The sequence below is a fragment of the Polypterus senegalus genome, chromosome 10 (genome assembly GCF_016835505.1).
Source record: "Polypterus senegalus isolate Bchr_013 chromosome 10, ASM1683550v1, whole genome shotgun sequence".
NCBI classification, from domain to species: Eukaryota; Metazoa; Chordata; class Cladistia; order Polypteriformes; family Polypteridae; genus Polypterus; species Polypterus senegalus.
In genome coordinates, this window is record NC_053163.1 from 163,550,129 (window position 1) to 163,570,905 (window position 20,777).

General features: G+C 51.5%; 1 protein-coding gene across 1 annotated transcript in view; it reads right to left on the reverse strand.

The window, feature by feature from the left end:
* Positions 1-1,265: 1,265 nt before the first annotated feature.
* tm2d1 (TM2 domain containing 1) overlaps positions 1,266-20,777 on the reverse strand; it is a 45,894-nt gene continuing 26,382 nt past the window's right edge. The window contains exons 6-7 of the mRNA XM_039767241.1: positions 13,111-13,228; positions 1,266-3,765 (exon numbers count right to left, since the gene is read on the reverse strand). Coding sequence (XP_039623175.1) covers positions 13,118-13,228 — 111 coding nt within the window. The 3' untranslated portion in view covers positions 1,266-3,765; positions 13,111-13,117. The remainder of the gene's footprint in view (positions 3,766-13,110; positions 13,229-20,777) is intronic.

The following is a 20,777-nucleotide window of genomic DNA, read 5'->3' on the forward strand; positions in this document are numbered from 1 at the left end:
ACGATGTCATGAAACCACATTACAATAAAGTAAAACGAAAGTGAAACCGCAAGTTGAGCAGAGGGAGACGGAGAATCAAAGTCACTGTCACAGAAACAGGTGACAACCCAGAAAACGTCACCTCTTGGCGAATGGCACACAGAGACGAGGACGGGTGCGGGGGCTGCACCCACGATTTGAGGTTCTCACTCCCGCCAATTTGCAGTGCGTTGCTGTCTTTCACCGTCACATGTTGTTACCTCGACTCCGCGTTGGCACGGGTGCCACCATTAAGTCACGCGCCGCTACTTGAGGTCGCCTTGTGTCATTCACCTCGCCAAGGATGCACTGCTGGCGGTGGCACAGATTGGCTTTTCACTGCTATGGTTCTACTTTTACGTTGATGTCGGGGGGGACGGGGGGCTCTTAAATCGTATCTGTGCCTCAGTGTCACAATTAATCTCAGCAGGACACATTGCTATGCTATGAGGACTCGTGACATCAACTTTAAGGTGGGGGGGTCACACTTTTGTTACCGGGGTCTCTGTTTAGTGACGTGGCTTGTGACTTGTGTGTCATCGCCTGATGTCATTCTGTCAGCGTCTCTGCCTTTGCCACTCGAGGGGCGCCTAGAAAACTGAACTGGCAGACTCCAGGCTCCGCCCACCTTTGTGCTGCCTAGCAACTGTAAACAAGCAGCAGTCATGTGATGGGCGGGCCAAGAGATACACTGCTGTGAACTGGCAGATACAAGGCTCCGCCCCTGGCTCCTCCCAGCATTACAGTCATCACTGGCTCCTCCCACTACTGCTCAGCCACCATCGTCACAGTCTTCAGTGCCCGCGGCCGTTGTAACGAATGCCACGCTGCAGCCCTCGGTGAGCTGGCATGATGGGTACAGTCCTGCTTCACCACCTGCCAGCACCCGCGGGAGTCCTCCATAGTGTGCCACATCTTTTCATTATGCCCATGCTGCGGGCCCACAAGTATGCCAAGTGGCGCCGTGTGACGGACCCTCACTTTTCTTTGTCTTTCTTTAAACGAACCACTGAGCAGATTTGAGAAAATCGACCCCCAGAAACCAAAAAATAACAAAAAACCTTCAGAAAGGGGACTCCTGGGGTGGGACACTGGGGGGCCAGCGTCCTCGGTGTGCGCCGAGATGTGCTCGTTGTCACCTTATAGCGCGCGCCAGGGTGGCGACACGTCTCCGCTACGCCGGACCCCATCGGACCGCTCTGCTCAGCTGTCAGTCCACCGCCGTCATGTTGTCCAAACTGGGAAACCTGAAGGGTCAGTCCAGTCCTGCCAGGGGGTCATCAAGGCGGCCCCTGCGACAGCCAATGAGCACGCGGTACGAGGTGCCCACACTGACATCAAAGAGGGCGAGAGGAAGACGAGGAGCCAACACCAACAGCTGCTCGCCATCCCACCGAGACCCCAACACCATCGCCGCCATGTGCCCTCAGTCTTAGGAAGACCACACCCCAAGGTGGCAGTGCCACACTCCATCAGAGGCCTGCACTCGAGACCCTCAGACAGACTTTCAGCCTCACAAGTGCCCCCCTCCCCTCCACAGGGTCCGGACTTGACCCCTCACTAGTGTGAAGTGGGTGGCCACTCAACGAGATCGTGGTGACATTTTTGCAGGTGTGTGTCACCAATGGGCAGCCATCCGACACTCGACGACATTTTAAAAAATAAGGCAAAGTGATGGCATTCATGGCACCACCGTGCCCCTGGCCAAGAGGAGATGCCACGCTGTCCACCACCTTCTGTCGTGCAGCTCTAGAGGGGGTCCCAATGGGGGGGCACTTCGAGGGGCTCGATGACCAACGTGGAGTTGCATAAGTGGCGTTGAGACCCCAATGGTGGTGACGTGTTGTCTGCACGGAGAGAGAGATGTGAAAGACGCTATAAAGGACAGAAGAATGAGAGCAGAGGGACACAAAGGTCAACCTGAAGGGCACGACCATAAGAGAGAGCGGGGCGGGGCGGGCAAGGTGCCATATGACCAACTTGAAAGGCGCTGCCCACAAGAAGCACAGGCCGACGTGAATTGGAGCTGAAGACCCGCAGAATGAAGACGGGATGGGGGGCCTCGCGTGTGGGCAGGTGGTCTGCCAGTCACTTCAAGAGCTCAACGCCAACTGTGCTGAGCACAAGGGGGGTAGGTGGGCACAAGACTGATGACACTTGGATGATGGGAGGCGGGCATCGGTGATTCTCATACGGTCGTGTCGTTGGGGCTGTAGTTGTGTTGTCTCCCTAGAAGAAAATGAAGAGGAAAGCAATCTGGCCCACTGTCCGATGCCCACACTCACCCATTGGCATTTTCAAAGTGCCCGCCCTTTTAAAGTTTGAGGTCATGTATTAAAGTCCGTGGCCAGTAGGGTGGCGGCCATTACAGACGTAGTGACAAGTCCAGCAAAATGACCCCCTTTATTGGCGAAATAGAAAGATGACCACATGCCAGTATTGGAGGGGCGCCAACCATTTGTCATGCCGTGTGTTCATCTGGAGACCCCGACAGCCACAGCACTGGGAAAAAAAAAGAAAAAAAAGAGCCCGAGACCACTTGATAAGGCACAAAGACCACTGCCGGTGTCAAAACGGGGGGGCACAAGGGCAATGTTGTGTGGCCCTGGCACACGTACCCGGCCTGCAGCACAAAGCAAAATGAAGACTTGGGCAGCCACGACTCCATCTGTTCACCAGTTTACTACTGCTAGTGCCACCTTCTCCTGGTCAGGCCCGCCCAGGGGGCACCGAGCTCAAAGCAGGAACAAGACCTGGGCAGCATGGCAGTGCACCCACGCCCGAGCCAACTTGAAGGTGCCAGCGCACCTGCCCTCAACAGGACATCCCGCCACATTTACGCTCGCCTTTGCTGCCCTGATAGAGCGAAGACGAAACCCAAACCCACCAAGGTGACCCGCTTGCTGCCACACACTGACATAGCTGGCAGGAGAGTGCCCACTTTGCCCATTATGACATTAAGCACTTGCTGAAGGAGCACCAGGGAGGTCCACGGCCTCAGCTACAGGAAACACGGGCTGCTAGGGGACATGCAAGAGGTGGGCATCCCACAAAAACAAAACCCACAAATGTGCCAACGGTGACTTCTGGGTTGGAAAATGAGCAGCAGCCCACACGTTAGTACAATAAAAGGACGCCAGCCGTCCCTGGCGACGTGAAGGGGGGCCGAGGAAAAAAACTGATAGTGCAAGTCTGCTGTGGAAAAGAAAATGCATGGGGGGCTCGAGAAAGAAAAAAAAAAATGAGAGCAGCGGGCAATTCAGAGAAACAAAATAAAATGCAACAACGCAGAAGACATTAAAACAAAATGGGCATCTGCCAACCCCGCGTGAACGCCATCAGGACCCAGAGCACCGAGAGGCCAGCGTCCCCCCCACATATACACACACACACACACACACACACACACACACACACTTCTTCATAATATATTTAAAGATGGCGGCGGGGGGCACCCAGTCCCCAGTCCAGTCCACACAGACCCTCCTGACAGGGGTCGCCCTACAGTTCACTGGGTGGCACAAAACAAACTGGTCAGACGACGCTGACGTGGCGCCTCGGTGTCCTCATTTGTTTGCGCCCCCAGCAGTAACAACCCCTTCACTTGTCTTCCTGTAGCAGATGAACGTCCACCATCGGCCCCCCAGTGTTCTGTACAACAAAAGAGTCTTTGAGAGGCCGAGGGGCAGCGAGCCCACGGGCACTTCGGTCAGTCGCCATCGGGGTCACACATTGGCTCCTGGGGGCCTGCAATGTAAACAAAAAAAAAACATGAAAAGCAAAGGTGCCAGGCGGGCATTCGCTTGGAGGTCTCTGAGCCAATGGGACCCTCTAGACACCTGCACTGCCTCGAGGTGCAGCCAGGAAAATTACAATGGGCAAGCATGGAGCAAGGGGGCAATCCAAATAAAGCCCACTGTACTGCTATCAGACCTCGGGCACAGGCAAGAATACCCGCTGGCAGTTCAGCTCACCTCTGTGCCAACGCCACACAGGTGATCTCTTACTGTACTCACAGCAAATACACCCAAGAGTCCCCGAGCAAAGTGGTGGTGGCACAGGCTGGTCTTCCATCATTTTATTCTGTTTGCTCCTAATGGGCACTGCCAGGGCCAAATGCTCCTCCTCCTCCTTTCTTTTACTTTACTGGATTAAAAATATTTGAGTAACTGAGGCTGTTGATTTGGACCTCCTGTGCATCAAACACTGGCACCTTCTTCATCAGCAGTGTCACCCACATTACCCACCCAAAGATCTCCACGTCGCCAATGCATCTTCCACTCTGAGATCTTTCAGGTAATGAAGGGCCAGCTTTGTTTGGCGTGCTTATTAATCGTGGCACCAGAGACTGGCGACGGGTTACACATCCACTAGCAGGCACCAAGAGGACCCTTAGGGTGACACACAACACGCCTGCCCGCGTAGTGCCTTACTAACACACACCATATACTGCATTTCATGTCCACATTTCTTATATAGTGCCTTGCATGTCCCCCTCTCTTTATTACGACGTTGTTTCCTGTATGACAATTATGGCCTGATGACATTTTAGGTGATGAAGATGGCAGCAGACTCTGGCACCGCGCTGTATGTTGATTGGCACATGCAGATCTACTGGGGGCCACACAGCCCTAAAACTGACTTCAGACACTAGAGGGCAGGAAAGTCAGGGACAGCATCAGGGCACTGGACTACAATGCCCTCTAATGATGGCACACCTGACTACGCTGCCCTCTAGTGTCTGAGCAGCGCCAACGCTGGTATATCGGACTACACTGCCCTCTAGTGATGGCACACCGGACTGCGCTGCCCTCTAGTGATGGCACACCGGGCTGCACTGCCCTCTAGTGATGGCACACCTGACTACGCTGCCCTCTAGTGTCTGAGCAGCGCCAATGCTGGCATACCGGACTACACTGCCCTCTAGTGATGGCATACCGGACTACGCTGCCCTCTAGTGTCTGAGCAGCGCCAATGCTGGCATACCGGACTACACTGCCCTCTAGTGATGGCACACCGGGCTGCACTGCCCTCTAGTGATGGCACACCGGGCTGCACTGCCCTCTAGTGATGGCACACCGGGCTGCACTGCCCTCTAGTGATGGCACACCGGGCTGCACTGCCCTCTAGTGATGGCACACCGGGTTGCACTGCCCTCTAGTGATGGCACACCGGGCTGCGCTGCCCTCTAGTGATGGCACACCTGACTACACTGCCCTCTAGTGATGGCACACCGGGCTGCACTGCCCTCTAGTGATGGCACACCGGGCTGCACTGCCCTCTAGTGATGGCACACCAGGCTGCACTGCCCTCTAGTGTCAGACCCGATGGTCCCCGTGTACAAAGTCTGCTGAACTTCTTCGTCACAGGCGCTGATCACGTCCCCATTCTCCGACGTCACCGTAGCACTTCGGTCTTCCTTCCACTTTGTCACGTCCTCCGCCATAAAGGGTTTCTGGTAAATCTCTAAACATTTTGCAGTCAACTTGGTGAAGTTAAAAGTAAAAGGTGACGCCATCTGCTGCACTGGGACCCATTTTGATTTCCGCCGGTAGTTGGAAGTCCAACTCGGGGCTCTCTTCATAAGACGCCGCCGGTGCCCGTGGCCGCTGGCACTTCACAGATACACCCCAAACAAATCCTCGCTGCCTTGGCTCCCTCTTCCTCTCTGATTTCATCACACCATCCATGCCAAGGCTGCGCTTTAGCGAGTTCATCTTTATGGACCTGCAGTTGGAAGCTCGGCTCTCATAAAAGACTCAAATAAAAGAAAGCCGCCCTTGGCGTTAACGACGCGGGACGGGCCTCTCGGCGAGCCCAGGCCTCATGGTAATCTCTTAATGAGGCAGCTCGTGGACATCGTAATGGGGTGCCCAGAAGCGGTGCTGGCCGGCGACGGGCGTCACGAGGCGAGATGGCCCAGGTGTGGAAAGAGAAGCTTGATGGGGGTTGGCGGGAGTTGCTTTGCCTCCTTGAGGATCACGAAGACGAAAAGAAACTCGTGGAGTGATGAAGAATGTTCCTGGTCGCTGACTGCGTTGCACCATCGGCCTCGCTTCGCTGAAACTCAGGCTCGCACGTTCCCACGGGCATTCATGAAGAGCTCGCCTCCAGTTATATTTGGGGCATTTTAAAAAAACATCGAGCGAGCCGAGCTGCACATTTTGGTATTCTTTGGATGGTGACAATGTAAACATTTCCAGGCCTAATTGATTCCATATGTTTTCGCAGCTCTGGGACATACGGAGCACCAAGGCAGTTATTGCGCAAAGAGAGCCAAGCGAGCTCAACAGAGAGACTGAGCAGGCCCTGCCAGTGAACCCGGCGCCAGCGTAACAAGCGCGCTCTCACGACCCGACCCTGCACTGGAAAACTTTGTCTTGCCGCCTGACGTTTAACCGTCTCTGTGCCGCTGCCGCTGCGGTGACGCGACCTCCTCTGCCACAGAGCTGGGCGTCAGCGAGGTCCGGCCAAACGTGTCATGAGAGCTCCTATGTAGCCCGGTGGGGACCGTGAGGCATGAAGAACGTCACCGTGAACATTCACATGGAGAAGAAAAACAAAGTCGATAGGAAAGAATCCGAGCAACGTTTAACACACAGATGGCCGCGCAGCTCACAACTGCAACCCAACATGGCCGGGGCTTTGGTCCTGATGCCAAGGCAGGGGGCATGCTCGGCCAGACCGAGGGGCGTCCTACTTGGCATAAGGTAACCGAGGTGAAGGTGCACAGCAGCCAGGCGCATATGAACTTCATACTACGAACGCCCTCTGCGCCAAACAGACGGGTATGAAATAACTGCAGAAAAATGGGCAGCAATATAGAGACGCGTCTTGGGTCACAAACGCCAACGTTAACCAAGCTGGCTGCTAACCCGAGGCCTGCCTGTGCATCGCATGTTTCAGCCTTTCACTCGAAGATACGGCGACGACGACTACAGCATCGTGGAGAGGCTGGTGAAGGTGGCACACATTATTATCATCACAACCACCTGGGTCAGACAGAACAGATTATTAAAAGGACTCGGCCTTCCTGCTGGACCCCCTCGTGCCAGTCAGTGTCTGTCGAGCTGCCATAAGCACACCGCAGGACGTCATTGGGTGTGCGGAGGCTGAAGATAATCAAGGTAACGACACCCATGTTGGTCACCAGGGGATTCGTTCGCGATGACGCCTGGCCACGGACTCGCCGTTTGTGTCGTAGCTGCTCGGCTTTGGTTTCTCAAGCACTGCTCTGGCCGTTGACTTTGGTGGCCTTTTACTTTTCTGTTTGTCCCTCTTTGGTGGCCTCTCAGATGCGCTTTTGACTTCATTTTCTGAATCTGTGTGACAGTAACGCCACTTCTGACATTAGGGGCCAGGCTTTCACGCTCCCCTGTCTCCTAAGAATTAGACGCCTGGGCCCCGTTTGATTAGTCAGGCCTGCCAAGTGCTCTTTAGGTCTAACTGTTGGGTTTTTGGAGCCTTTGGTAGAACAAGAACTTCACTATTTCTCAAGTCAAATTGATTTGTTCACAACCACACAAAACTGTGTTCTAAAGTTAGGCCTTGTCAAGAAGTTTAAAAATGACATCACAGACACTGGAGACACTTAAAAGACCTCCCGAATACGTCCTTATCTCAGGCCAAGAGACCACCGGGCCCCGATCTGAGGTCACACGCGCGCACAGACCGACAGACAGACACACACACACACACACTCAAAGAAAATGCACACCAGAATTACGTGGTTTCCTGACAAAGGACCAAATCACAGTAAACCTTTTCAGTGTGGGGTCCGAGTGTCCAGGCCTTTCATGACCTCTTAGGGCCGGCGGTCAGCAGTGTGTCTGTCTGTGGCGGGAGTGCCGACCTCGTCGAGAGGTTTACTGAACTCGGCAGCGACAGTCATGTGACTCTTCCTAGGAAGTCAGCTGATGGATTGGGGGGGGTCATGAGGTCATCATGAGGTCGTCCTTTTGCGAGACGTGGACGCTATGCAGTGACCGGAGATGAAGACTCGACTCCTTCATGTGGGTCTCTTCAGATTGAGTCGAATGAGGCACATGACCGTAACTGAGGCTCCCTCACCACGCAGGTCATGTGGCACGATTACCCGAGGGTGATCCTCACTGCTGAAGACTTGAGTGACTGGACTGGGATCGCGAGGCGTCTGGTCATGTGGTGGGTGCCTGTACCAGTGCATGCCCACCAACCTGACCAAGTGGGCAGACTCAGTAGATCTTTAGGTTTGCCTCTATTATAAAGTGCCAGGGCAGGGAAGAGATTTTTTTAAAATTTAACGCTTAACTTTGGAACTCAATTTCATGTGTCAAATGCATATATGCTGTCATTGTGAAGAAATAACTTCAACTTGAAAAATGGTCAACATTTCTTTAAAAGCACAAGAAACAAAATTGCAATCCAAAAAGTAGCCTCTTAACCAAGAAACATGACCTGCAAACTCACAACTTCTCACATGAATACGGCCAAAAGTCCAACACGGCTGAAACACGAGGTAGGAAGCACAGAAACAGACGACTAATGGCTTAGCAACGGACTGAGGCGGCTCGCTGAAATATAAAGAAGCCGAGCTCATCGAGGAAACGAGGGACTGGGCAAGGCTACAAACAAGAGTGAAAAAACAAATTCACAAAACACGCGAAGAGACAGAAACAAACAATCGGGAGGTTCGGACTTCAAGTATCCTGTGATTGGCTACAAAAGCGAAGGGCCTCGTCTGGCCCCGCCCCCTGGCTGTGACTGACAGCAGCTTCACAAAAGGGGCCTTTAAGGAATAAAAAGCAGCAGCAGCTTCTTCTGAAGAGTCGCGCGGTCACTTTAAAAAGGCGGCCAGCGTAAAGAAAACCTGCAATCCGCACGTCACAGAATGATGAGAAACTCGACTCCAGAATCCTCGGGACGGAGTTGTGCTTCTTTTCACAATTTAATGAGTCATTTATATATATTGCTGCACTTTTTCAAGTGATTATTTTGTAATTGCCTTTTTATTTATTTAACTCGGAGCAGATGGTATTCCATGTGAATGTGACTTAAAGAATGCGCATATAAATCCGGGACAACGGCAAAGCTTGGAGATCTGCACAAGGCACTCGGTGTTTTCCACGCGGGGCGTCCACATGATACTGATGAGCCCCGAAGCTTACACGTCCACATGTGCCAGCACCAAGTGCAAAGCAACACGCCACGTGCCACTGGCACAAGATGCTAATCTCGAACGCTTCAGGTGGAGCCCAAGGTCATGATCATCGCCACTTTTCTAGACAATAATGCATGCTAAAGGAGGTCATCGCAGGCTCTATGTCACACACACTGATCACGTGGGCAGTTAAAGTTCCAAGAGTCACATCGGGCAGCCCTGCTCTAAATGCCAACACTAGGAATATCCGGAGGGCATCTCTGAATGCTGGAAAACTCCAGAGTTTGACACACAAAGAAAGCAGCAGTTGGCCAGGAGGAGAGCAGAGAGGGGAAGGAAGAATAAAGCCAGAGGACCTGCGCAGATGATCTGACAGGAGCAACGGGCGCCAAAATGGAAAACCGTCTGGGAGCCCCCTAGTGGTCACCGAACTCACACCCACACAGCTTGAGCAGAACGCTTTGTATGCTTCATGAAATTCTTGGCCTCGTTTCATCTCCAGTATAATAAATAATTGTGAACAGTAGTCAAACATCCCAGCAGCTCATTGTGCTAAACGCGTTTTGTTTGTGATGCCGACTTCGGTACGTAGCGGTCGAAACAAAAGGGGTCGCCTTCCTCTGATAAAAGAGCACACGGAAAGGCCGAGGCAAAGTACGCCGACTGGCCCTGGCAGCCTGAAGAAGTTGGTGGAAACTCAGAGGGCCTCCTGTGGCTGCCTACATGAATTTGAACGAGGCAGGCTTCCTCCTGCATGGATCAAACAGACCCCCCAACACACACACAGACCCCCCAACACACGCACCCACACGCGCACACACACAGACCCCCAACACACACACCCGCACACACAGACCCCCAGCGCGCACACACACACACACACAAAACCCAACCCCCAACACGCGTGCTCACACTTTAACGTTATCGACGATTCCAGCTTTGAAAGATCCGCTCACCAGGGACTGGGAGGATTTCCAAGATGGCCAGTGCAGAATTACCAGCAAGTTGTTTCAGGATTGTCACCCCGGCCCCTGATGGACCCCAAGTTAATTTTGCGTGGATTTCTTTTTTCAGTTTAGGTTTCACTCGATGTTTCTTCATGCCCGTTGCCACAGATATTTGAGACACTTGACACGTGAGAAGGCTATCAGTTTACAAATCCACGTGATCACGCATACGACTGTAGGTACCCGTGACCGTAGCCCGTTTATCAATTTCTGGTCTACAGTTTGGGCTTCGGTATTTTAGTTTTTTTTTGTCCCCAGTTTGAGTCTCCCTAACCTCCCAGTTCACGCACTTGGCCTTTTGGCCTGCCATTATCTCCATCTTGGCAGAACTACTACAACCCGAATGAGCGGGCCAGGGCACACACGCCACACTTCCATCCTAGTGAAATGACTTCAGCCTTGAGGGCACACAGGAGTTTATGCAGCACGAACGTCAAGTAAACCGATGACCACAGCAAACTGGGTGGAATGGCAGAGAACTCCACATCTTTACAGGGAGACAGACATGAGCAAAGTTGCAGTGCATGAAATGTACGTCGAGTGCAAAGGGTTACAAATACGAAGGAAGAACATTAGACTGGAATAGCGAGAGGGAGGCGAGAACCTCAATGTACAGAGAAGGGGCCGCCGGTCACAGTGGGCTCAACATCCTCTTCCATTAAGAAGGCTGACAGCATGTTGGGTTTTTACTGAAGCCTCACCGTGCAGGGTCTGTTTTTGCGAATCGAGTTCTTTTTCACGTCTGTATGGTATCTTTGTTGACTTCATGGGACGTTTTTGTAATGGCGCTCATGTGGGTGGAGCCCCGGCCTCTGACATCACCACTCCTAAGCCCGCCCTTAGACTATTTAAATTAGCCGAGGCGCAGGAGTTGGGAGTCACTGGTTTACAGGACTGCTCTGTATTGGAATCTCTTGACTTACTGGGCTGCGATTAAAGGATTCTGGTTTTTCAATTACGGTTTGGGACTCATTGGCTTAGGGCTGCCTTTTAACTCTTAAACCACCACATGCACCCCAAGAAGCCAAATACTTTTTTTGTTGCGCTTTTTAAGGAAACGTCACAATTCACCTAGAAAAAGTGACACTTTCAAGGAACACATTTTTGTAACGCAAAGACCGTCACAATTACTGCAACACTGATCACTTTACACACTGCCAGTGAACTGTAAAAGCTATAAAAAGAAACTACTGCAACAATCAACTGATACGTACAAGGTGCAACTGACGCCATTGATGAAATTCAGCCCGTCAATCACCGACTGTGCCAGCTACGCTAGAACGGGCTGCACGCAGGCACCCAGAGGCCAACGCTGACACTGGCAGGCCAGTCTAGTGCAGCGACTCAATCTCGGGGATAGTGGTGCTGCAGGGGGCGCCAGTGGTCACGAGCTGGCTGCTCAACGAACGTACGGCACGGACTGATCAGCTCCGGCGTGCTGGCAAATTGCACTGGGAAGAGACTATAGCCGGTGGCGGCGGTTTAAGGGTTAAGAAACGTCTTTATGCCTCTTTTGAGGATTTGCTTTGCATTTTAAGTTTCGTGACCTGCACAAGATTTTTTGTCTGCACTATAATGCAAGCCAAGGGTTTACGGTTATCCCTCCTCTCGTAGAATTGTCAGTTAGAGGCCTGAACCTCTGCTGGGCAGACCAGGTGGGACTCGCGGCAGCTCCCTGGCTTGATTTAGGGACCGTCACACACATTATGGGGTGGCAGAAGCTCCAAATGGTGACAACAGAACAGTGGCGAGGCCTCATCTGCAGGACTGTGTGTAACTTTAATCTCCATATCGCAAGACAGACAAAGCAGTGCTAGAAAAGTGCAGACAGCAAAGCACCGACTCGGGACTTGAGAACAGCCGGGGAGGAGAAACTTTTAAACTTTTTCCAGTTTAAGCAAGCGCGGGTTTGCCACGATGGGAGGTTTATTTTGATTTGGGCTCATTCCCTAATGTTTTACTTGTATTACTCTGCATTTCATTATTTTTAAGCATGCACTTGATTTATTCAATTTATTTTTAGCATCGATTTCAGTTTTTAAACTACACCATTGCTAACTGCACAGATCAGGCTGGGAGTGCGACGCTCCGACTTTTACAATATCACTTAACCATTTGTAAGAAGGTCAACTCTCACTCTGCGCACTCCCGGCCATCCCTGCACAGCAGCGGTGTAGCATCAAGCTTACAAAATGGCCGCCACACGAGGCCGTGGACTCAAACCGACACTCCGCGAGAGCCCCATGGCGGCCGTTCAGCTGTGGCTTTGAGTCAGTGTGTTGGCTCTGTGTCATCTTCTGGTCACGAGTAAGGTTAAGAGGTGACAGGATTAAACTCTCTGAAGTTATGAAGGTGGACCTCAGCCATTCCTCTAAGAGAACACGCCAGCCACAAATGGGGCGCGTCGATTTGTTGCTTACCTCATGTAGTTTGTAGTGATGACACTTTCATAGCAGTCTCTTTAAACAGAGGTGGGCATGCAGCACTCGGGATTTCACACAAATGTTAGGAAGCGGAATACAAAGGACCAGTAGCACTAGGGTGTCAGCCATTATGAATGTAGTGGTCTTGCCTGAAGAAGGGGCCCGAGATGCCTCAAAAGCTGGCATACTGTAATCTTCTTAGTGTGCCAATAAAAGGGGTCACTTTGTGCGACTTCTCGCTACATACAAAGGACATTAACGACACGGACTAAGTGGCCGTGCCAGCGAGTGTATTGGGCTGAATGGCCTGCGCTGTTCTGATACTCCGATTCTTTATTTGAAGGGTCTCTTTCTGCAGCGTTTGTAACCGAAGCACCGAGTCGGGGTACGTTACACAGTAGCTCAGGGGCAAAGACTACGCCAACAGCCGCTTGGTCACTTGGTGACGTGTGCTGCCGACTGCTAACCATAGCCTGGCGTAGTGAGGGTCCGACCAACATGGAGTCCCACTCCTAATACTTACTGTACATTTAGGGGCTCATCTGGGTCTTCCTGTAGGTCTCATTGTTGATGCCGAGTCGAACCAGTCGGGCACCATAGTAGTCAACGATGTAACTCGATCCATCAGAGGGGCCAACAATCTGCCAAAATCAAATGAGAGAAGATGAAAACCCCACCAGGAGAGGAGGAGGACAAGCAGCAGGGTTACTCTCTTTCAGCGCGATGAGCAGATGATGAAATAAACTGGACCGGACCAGACCAGACCGGCGGTCCCGGGGGACACTGCGTTTACGTAAATGAAGTCTGCCACCGAGAACTGCGGTGAAGGTGGTGTAAGGTGGCGCGGCCTTCTGCCCCTCGCCTCTCAAGCTGCCTCGGGAGAGCAACAACGTCTTTACCTAAAAATGGTCACACGCGTCACGCGGTCTTTTGTAAAAAATAAAACATCTTCCAACAAGCCTGAATAATCTGAAAGTTTGGAAATCTCAAGCGTGCTCTCTCCCGCTTTTCTGGTGACCCTGCCCCACCTGGAGCTCTTCCAGAGAACACGGACCCTCTCTTCACGATGCCCCGCTGTAAACGTGTGTCACTCTGGCACGGCCAGCTGCCGTCCCCAAAAACGGGCGTCTTGGTGCAACTCGGCAATAAGGAGAATTCTGTTAACACGAGGGAGGGGAATTTGTGGCTGACATGCAACAGATGTTTGCCTTCCTAAAATAATCCAGCTGTGCAGAGTTAGTCGGACCGCTCAGCGGCAAAAGTCAAAAGTGCATGAACCGTTAAGATCGGCTGAATTGCCATCAGGCTTTTAATGGAGGAGCGCCATCCTGCAAGACGGAGCCCCACTAATTAGCAAGAGGACTCCAATGGACGCCGCTTTTCATGTCCTCAAGTGGGTGTGCGCGTGCTGTTCAAACCTTCATTACGGCACAAGCACCGCTGATCAAAGTTCTAGCGCCGCTCCTCGTTTTCCTTGGTTGCATAGAGAGAAGGCGGCTGAACTCAAGTTGGGAGGAAAATGTGGCCTTTATTGGAATCAGATGGCGGCCGAGAGAATCAAATGAGCAGCCCCAGAGGCTAGCAAAGGCTCATTTCTTGGAAAGAAACGTTTTGACATAAATTAAATGTTCTCCCCACTACCTCACTTTCAAAACCAATGTTAACGAAAGAAAGCTGCTAGTTCAGGGCAGAGTTAGGCAACGCTACCAAATGACAAAAAACAAAGCGCCCCAAACGTGCGACTCGAATGGAAAAAGTTACCTGCGAAACCGCACGCCACCTGCTTGAAGAGGAGCGTGGATTACGGAGGGAGCAAGACGACAGACATCCGAATAAACGGGGGCTTCCTGCCCATCAGAGCGACAACAGGAAGACGGCTCAAATTTGGAGAGCACAATGCGAAGCAGACCGCCGCAAATGAGCCAACTACGCAGACTCCAGCCATCTGCAGACCGGCCGCTAGGTCACCTCAGGTCGCGGGGCTGAAAATCAAAATCGCTAACCACGCCGAAGCTCCACTTCGTTTGGAACAAACCTTTCCAGGTGCCACCTGCGATCTTGTCCACAATGCTGACCTGCTGATGTCACCACACACGACTTCCGTGACCATGAGCAACAGGTGGCCACGTCACTGTTACAGGAGCACAAAATGGCAGGACTAAGGGAAATAAATGAGCACAGGGAAACACGAACACTGCATAATAAAAACTGAATGGCATGCCACTGGCACACCTTATGTAGTCCAACAGGCTTTTATTCTGCCCCTTTTAGAGGTTTGCTCTTCCTACAGTTCGGGGTTCAAGGGGACCCACCCTGGCCACCATTACATATACCACACGGGTTTACCCTCCAACCACGAAATACCACAGCAGTGCGGGTGCAAAGACAAGACGAATCAATCAGAGGGTATGGGATGGCCACCTGCCCATTTAAGGCACCCAAGCCGTGATCCTCCTTTGAGTGACACCCACCTGGAGTGTGGCCTGAATGTTCAGGACAGAGAAGAAGGGTCCTGCAGTGCCGAGGGGCAGCTTTGTGCCCAGTTACCCCATCAAGGGGTTCAACGGCCATGCTACACCAAAGGACAGAAGGAATGGGTCTGTGGCCTCCATCCACCATTTCATCACCCATTACCGACAACAGTGGGCAGTCTGTGCAGTCCTAGCTGAACACTCCAAGACGACGACAATATTAAACATAAAAAGTGATGAATTGAAGTAAAGCGACGCTCCACTCAGACTGTACAACACACCAGCGAGACCACATCTGCAGTACCACGTGCAGTTCTGGTCTCCACGCTGTACACAGGGGAGCTGCCAGGGGCATCATGGGACATGTGAGCAGAAGAGACGGCGTGGGGACCTCATCCAGGACTTCCAGGTCCTCAAAGGCATCGATAAAGTGACATTACTTTAGCTCAAGGCTGAATCACAGGAAATTGAGGGGAGCCTGGAAGCAGTTGTGGGACTCTGGGACAAACCCCTGAAGCCAGGGAGATGAAGCAGAAGCCTGGAGAACCTTGAAGAACCACCTCAAGGACACATTGGGACGACCGATCTATTAGCTAAGCAAACGGGTGACGAGTGGACTTAACGGTCAAATGTCTTAAGTTCTATGTACACATGGCAATGAAGAAGGGGCCTCCTCCTCTTCCTCTTCCCAAACGAGATGGACTTTTCTTTTCAATTGTTCAATTAAAAATTACATCAAATACAAACGCTGACCTTGACCGTTTTTGGACTTACTAGTTTTGGTAGTCGAGGTGGAGGGCGGCAGACGGTTTGAGTGTTGACTTCAAAGTAATGCAGACAATCAGCAGAGCAAGTAGAACTCGACTGCTGGCCAAGAGCGAAAGGCCGTTAGTCGACAACAGACACGCACAAGAAATGAAATACAAATGGCGGTGAAGAAAGAGGCCTTCAGCTCTCGACTTTTCATGACAAAGTAACCCGCCAACACGAGCCTGACCGTAACCCTGACAGCACGACCGTCAAAAGAACTTGACTCTCCATCCTCTTCCAAACAAAACAGACTTTTATTTTTCTCTGTGACGCACAAACTATCAGAGAAGATTTAACTTGACTGTCGCCTCCTGTGTGTGTTGTTTTAAAGTTACGTTTGGAAGGCCGATAGTCTAAGAGCAGCAAGAGCGAGAACTTAAAAACAAAATGGTGAAGAGAGGAAATCCCAGCAGTTTGGAGAATCTCCGAAACGGGCCTGTAAATCACTTCGTGTGTGATGTTCTCTGTAGACGCCACCTTCTGGTGCCCTCCAGTACCTGCAAGCGGGCGAGATCTGTGGTTCTGAGGGGTTCCAACAGCGTGTGGTGGGCCTACAAGAAAAGGGCCCTCGCATTAACTGTGGGCTTCTGCTATAGTGAGGGGCAGTGCCAGGCATGGGTATCAAGTTACTCACACGAGCGGGCAAATCGAGTATCGAGGGCTTTCGAGAGCAAACCACAAATCAGCCTGCTCTTTAGAGGCACACTTCAAACGCTGCTGCTTAATTAAGAACTGCTGGGATCACCTAAACGGCTCAATCCAGGTGTGCGCAGCCTGCGGCGAGATTCCCTCACAACAACAAGTCGAGTCGCATTGAATTCCAACGGCCACGGGCAGATTATGTGACACACTTTAATACGCCTATCGACACTTCTCGGAGCAAATTCAAATGCAACACAACACAGGCCTGCATTTGCTCTCTTGGGTCCTTCTGGCCGACAGACAGACAGAGCTACGCAGAGATGGGCTGCTGGGAAACAACCGTCATGGACAGCAGGACTCGGCGTACGAGACGCAACTCCAGCGTCGAAAAAAATCACAAATGCACAGCAGCGGGCGTCAACCCTCTCTTTTGCCAGCTTTACTGCTCGTTGGCAACCCTGGCGGCCTTGGCTAAAGCCGCGGTACCTTTGGCAGGAGACGAGCAAGTCGAAATTCACCACTCCGCTCTACTTTGGTGTCATCTAGAGACTGACGCAGCAAAGGGAAATGTCCCGGGCACGTGGCTCTATTGTTGTCTTACTGTAAATAGCCCGTCGCTGCTGCCAGGTTTCCCAGAAGTCGCATCCTGTGCGTGTCAACAAACAGAGGCAGGAGGCCACAGCAATCATCCTCGTCCCATCAGGGTTGTGTTCTCAACAGCACCCGTCCAGGACCCTCTTAAGGGTCTCTGAAGAGTTTGTCAAGGCTTGGTTAATGTAATTCGATAAGTAAGCGCGGTGGGACCGCGTGAATAAATAAGGGCTGGAGGACTCGACTCACACAGCCACGTCAATTGATGGCGCTACGGCTGGGCAGCCCTACAGCAAGGCGTTCCTGGGACCTTTGGAGAAGTCTTCCTCATCGCGCAGATCCTTCTTGGGGACCTCATTTTAAATCAGGAAGTCCCTGTGGGTTTGACATTAAAAGGGCCTCCCGCCCCAAGTCCAGAGGAGCCGGCGGTGGACGAGGACGACGCTCACGAAAACTCAATCATTCAGCTACAACACCACCATTTATTTCTATCGCACATTTTCATACAAAAGATGGAGCACCAAGAGAGAGAAGACACAATACTAATTAACAGAGAATAAAAGTAAGGCCAGGGAGGACAGAAAACCAAAATCTGCAGGGGGTCCAGGCCACGAGACCACCCAGCCCCCTCTAGGCATTGTACCCAACATCAGCTACCACTTCCAAGAAGTGTGCGTCTGAAGAAATGTGAACAACAATGGAGGGTCAGCCTGTGCAACTCTGACGTCACCCAAGGTGTCCCCACAAGCTTGCTGAACGACGCGGCCCGATGCTCTGCACTCCGACACCATGTCTGCTCTGCTCTCACATGCGCCACCACGGCTATTCCTGGGCGACGCCGAATGAAGTAAACTGACAAAAGTGAACTCACCGAGTCCCAGGATGCACCTCAGTGTTACGCCATGCTGACATTTTCAACCTTGTTGTTAAACGTGTTTTGTTTGGATTGGGTCTAAAAAAGCAAAACTCATGCAAAGTCCTCAGAGCCCGGGGCGCTGGTGTGTGTGTGTGTGTGTGTGTGTGTGCGTCTTACATTGAGGTCACAAAATCTCCCCGAGCTTGTTTAGCAATCAAGTACTTTCCACATCTACAGCACGAGAAGTTCAAATTGCGTAACATTTGTAAGAGACGCATTGACTCTTTGGTTTTAGAGACGCATTCCCAGAACTGACTCTGTCCAGAAGCGCACAAAGACCACAACGGCACTCCCACAAGGCCATATGGAAATAAAAAAAGAAACAAACTGCAAGAGACGTCTTAGGTTACAGTTTAATGAGGCAATCTCGTTTGGTAATCAGCAAAGGTTCACTGCTTCGTGCTGTGGTCGTGAATGAGAGGCAGAAACGTCGGGGCGACGAGAGCCAGAGAAACGGAGAGACTCCGGCAACGCGGTCCTCATCCACTTTAAAAAAGCTTTCAACGGCAGGCCCCGCGCCCGAAAGCGGGCATGTGCAAGACCAAGTGGGCAAGACGCCATTAGCTGCTCTTGATTTGGATTTGCAGTAAACAACAGAGGACACTTAAGAATAAACAGTCCGAGTATTAACGTTCTATATGGATACACACACACCCGTATAGTCAAGCGCGATTCACTCCCATCATCTGAACACGGAGTGACCTCACGTGTGTCAAAATACAGGATGACGCCCCCACCGAGTGTGCGACGCAGCGTTTCGCTGCTAAATGTGCTGCACGTCTCAGACAAATCACGTCAAGGGAGGAATCGGCGGCTTTTCTTGCCAACTACGAGTCACGTTTCACGTGCAATGTGAGAATAGCCACCACCTGCTTTAAAACTCAAATGAAATGAGAATCTGACTTGTCACATGTCACTGACGTCACATTTAGAGACCCCACCGTTCCCCAGTTCTGCTGGAGCATTCCTGGGCACATGTCCTTCACTCCCATGATGCACCTGGCTGCGCGGTCTTTACTGTAGCGTGGCGACAGAACTGCACACTGTCCTCCACGTGTGGCCTCACTGTCTTATGTTTTACTTGTGTCCGCACGTCAATTAAATGATGACAAATGCTTTTCAGAGCTTGTAGCTCAGGGTCCCCCCCCATCCCATCCTATATTTATAACGGACAGTCCTTGTGCCTGCGTCCCCCCGTCCTGAAGCGTGCCCCCCACAAACTTCATAAGCTTACTAACTACACTGAAATCCCCGTCACTAATGTAAAACAGAAAAAGTAACAACCCAAGGACAGACCCCTCCACCAATGACCTTACTCTTCACCAACGCCAAGTTCACCGTCCGATTCCAGAAAGTGAGGTAATGACGCTCAGAAGCCTCCGATTGGCTCATTGTCTTAAATGGGAGAGTGCCAATGGCTGCCTACATTCATAGCCAATGCCTTGTGGATTTGGGAGAATCCAAGCAGCGACAAACATGGGTGGGCTGCCCACAAGTCTGATTCCTGCACAAGTGGAAGACAACACGATGACTTCTGTACGAACAAATGTGCGCAAATACAAACGTCAAGGGGCCACACATTGTTGGTGAAAAGTTCAAATGAACTCCAAGCCAACCAAGGAACTGGCAAAGTATCCACAGTTAAGAAAAGTCCTTCACTGCCATGGCCTGAACGACTAAAAACGCCAGACTTTAGTGTGACGGTGGTCATCGACCCAAAGGGCTGGCTTTTTAGAGGGGTTTCCAGTGGTCCGACGAAACAAAAATGGAACTGTCTGGGCAGAATGATCACCGCGATGTACAAAGGAAGAAGGGTGAGGCTTTGAAGCCAAGGAACAACCTCTCAGCTGTGATGGGTCAAGAGACTGGGCCCCTTAGGAAAGAAATGGCGTTATGAATACGGAGGATCATCTACAACTTCTGAAGTAACGACTCGGGACATCAGCCCGGAAACTCAAACTTGTAGGCCAATTTGCCATTCAGCAGCACAAGCAGCGGCCATCACAAAGCCCTGATGATGTGTGTCTGAGCAGAGAGGCCCATGGAGCCTGGTGACGTGCACCTGCTCTGGCAGGAGGAATGAGCAAAAATGTCTGCCACGTGGCCTGAGAAGCGGCAGCCCAAAGCATTTGGTTCAAGTTTAAGCAATCGAAAGGCGAGGCCAGCAGATACCAACAGTGTGTGCTGCGTGCCCACCCAGACTGGGTAAATAAAGATCAGCTAGACGTGCGACACGACCACCGAGACCACAACCTTCAGTCCTGGCGGCCCCCTTTGGGTCTTCCCTCAACTGGAGAGGCCGTTGTTTCCCAGTTTATGTTTTTACATCCATCTGGAAAATATAAACAGGTGATGCCACATTTGTACTAAATGAAGCAGGAGTGTGTGTGTGTGTGTGTGTGTTAGATGGCTAACTGTGGATTCTTTTGTCCTTTTAAATTTTAATGTTCAGTGTCATTAGTAAGCGATTGTCTAAAATAACCAGAAGTAGTCACGCCACTCAGAGTCAATGGCGCTGGGGTCTGCTTAGCTTGACGTTAATTGTCAGCATTCAGGCACAAATAAGAAAGCAACCACTACAGAAAAAGGGAATTGAACAACAAAACAAAGTGCGCATTCATCTTCATGGCCTGTCAATGTGACAATACTGCACAACACAAAAGGAAAAGAACACGTCAACTAATTCAAGACGGAGATCAATTACAGGAAACAATGACTGATGGAGGAGCCGCTTGGAACTCGGGGCTGAACACAGAAATC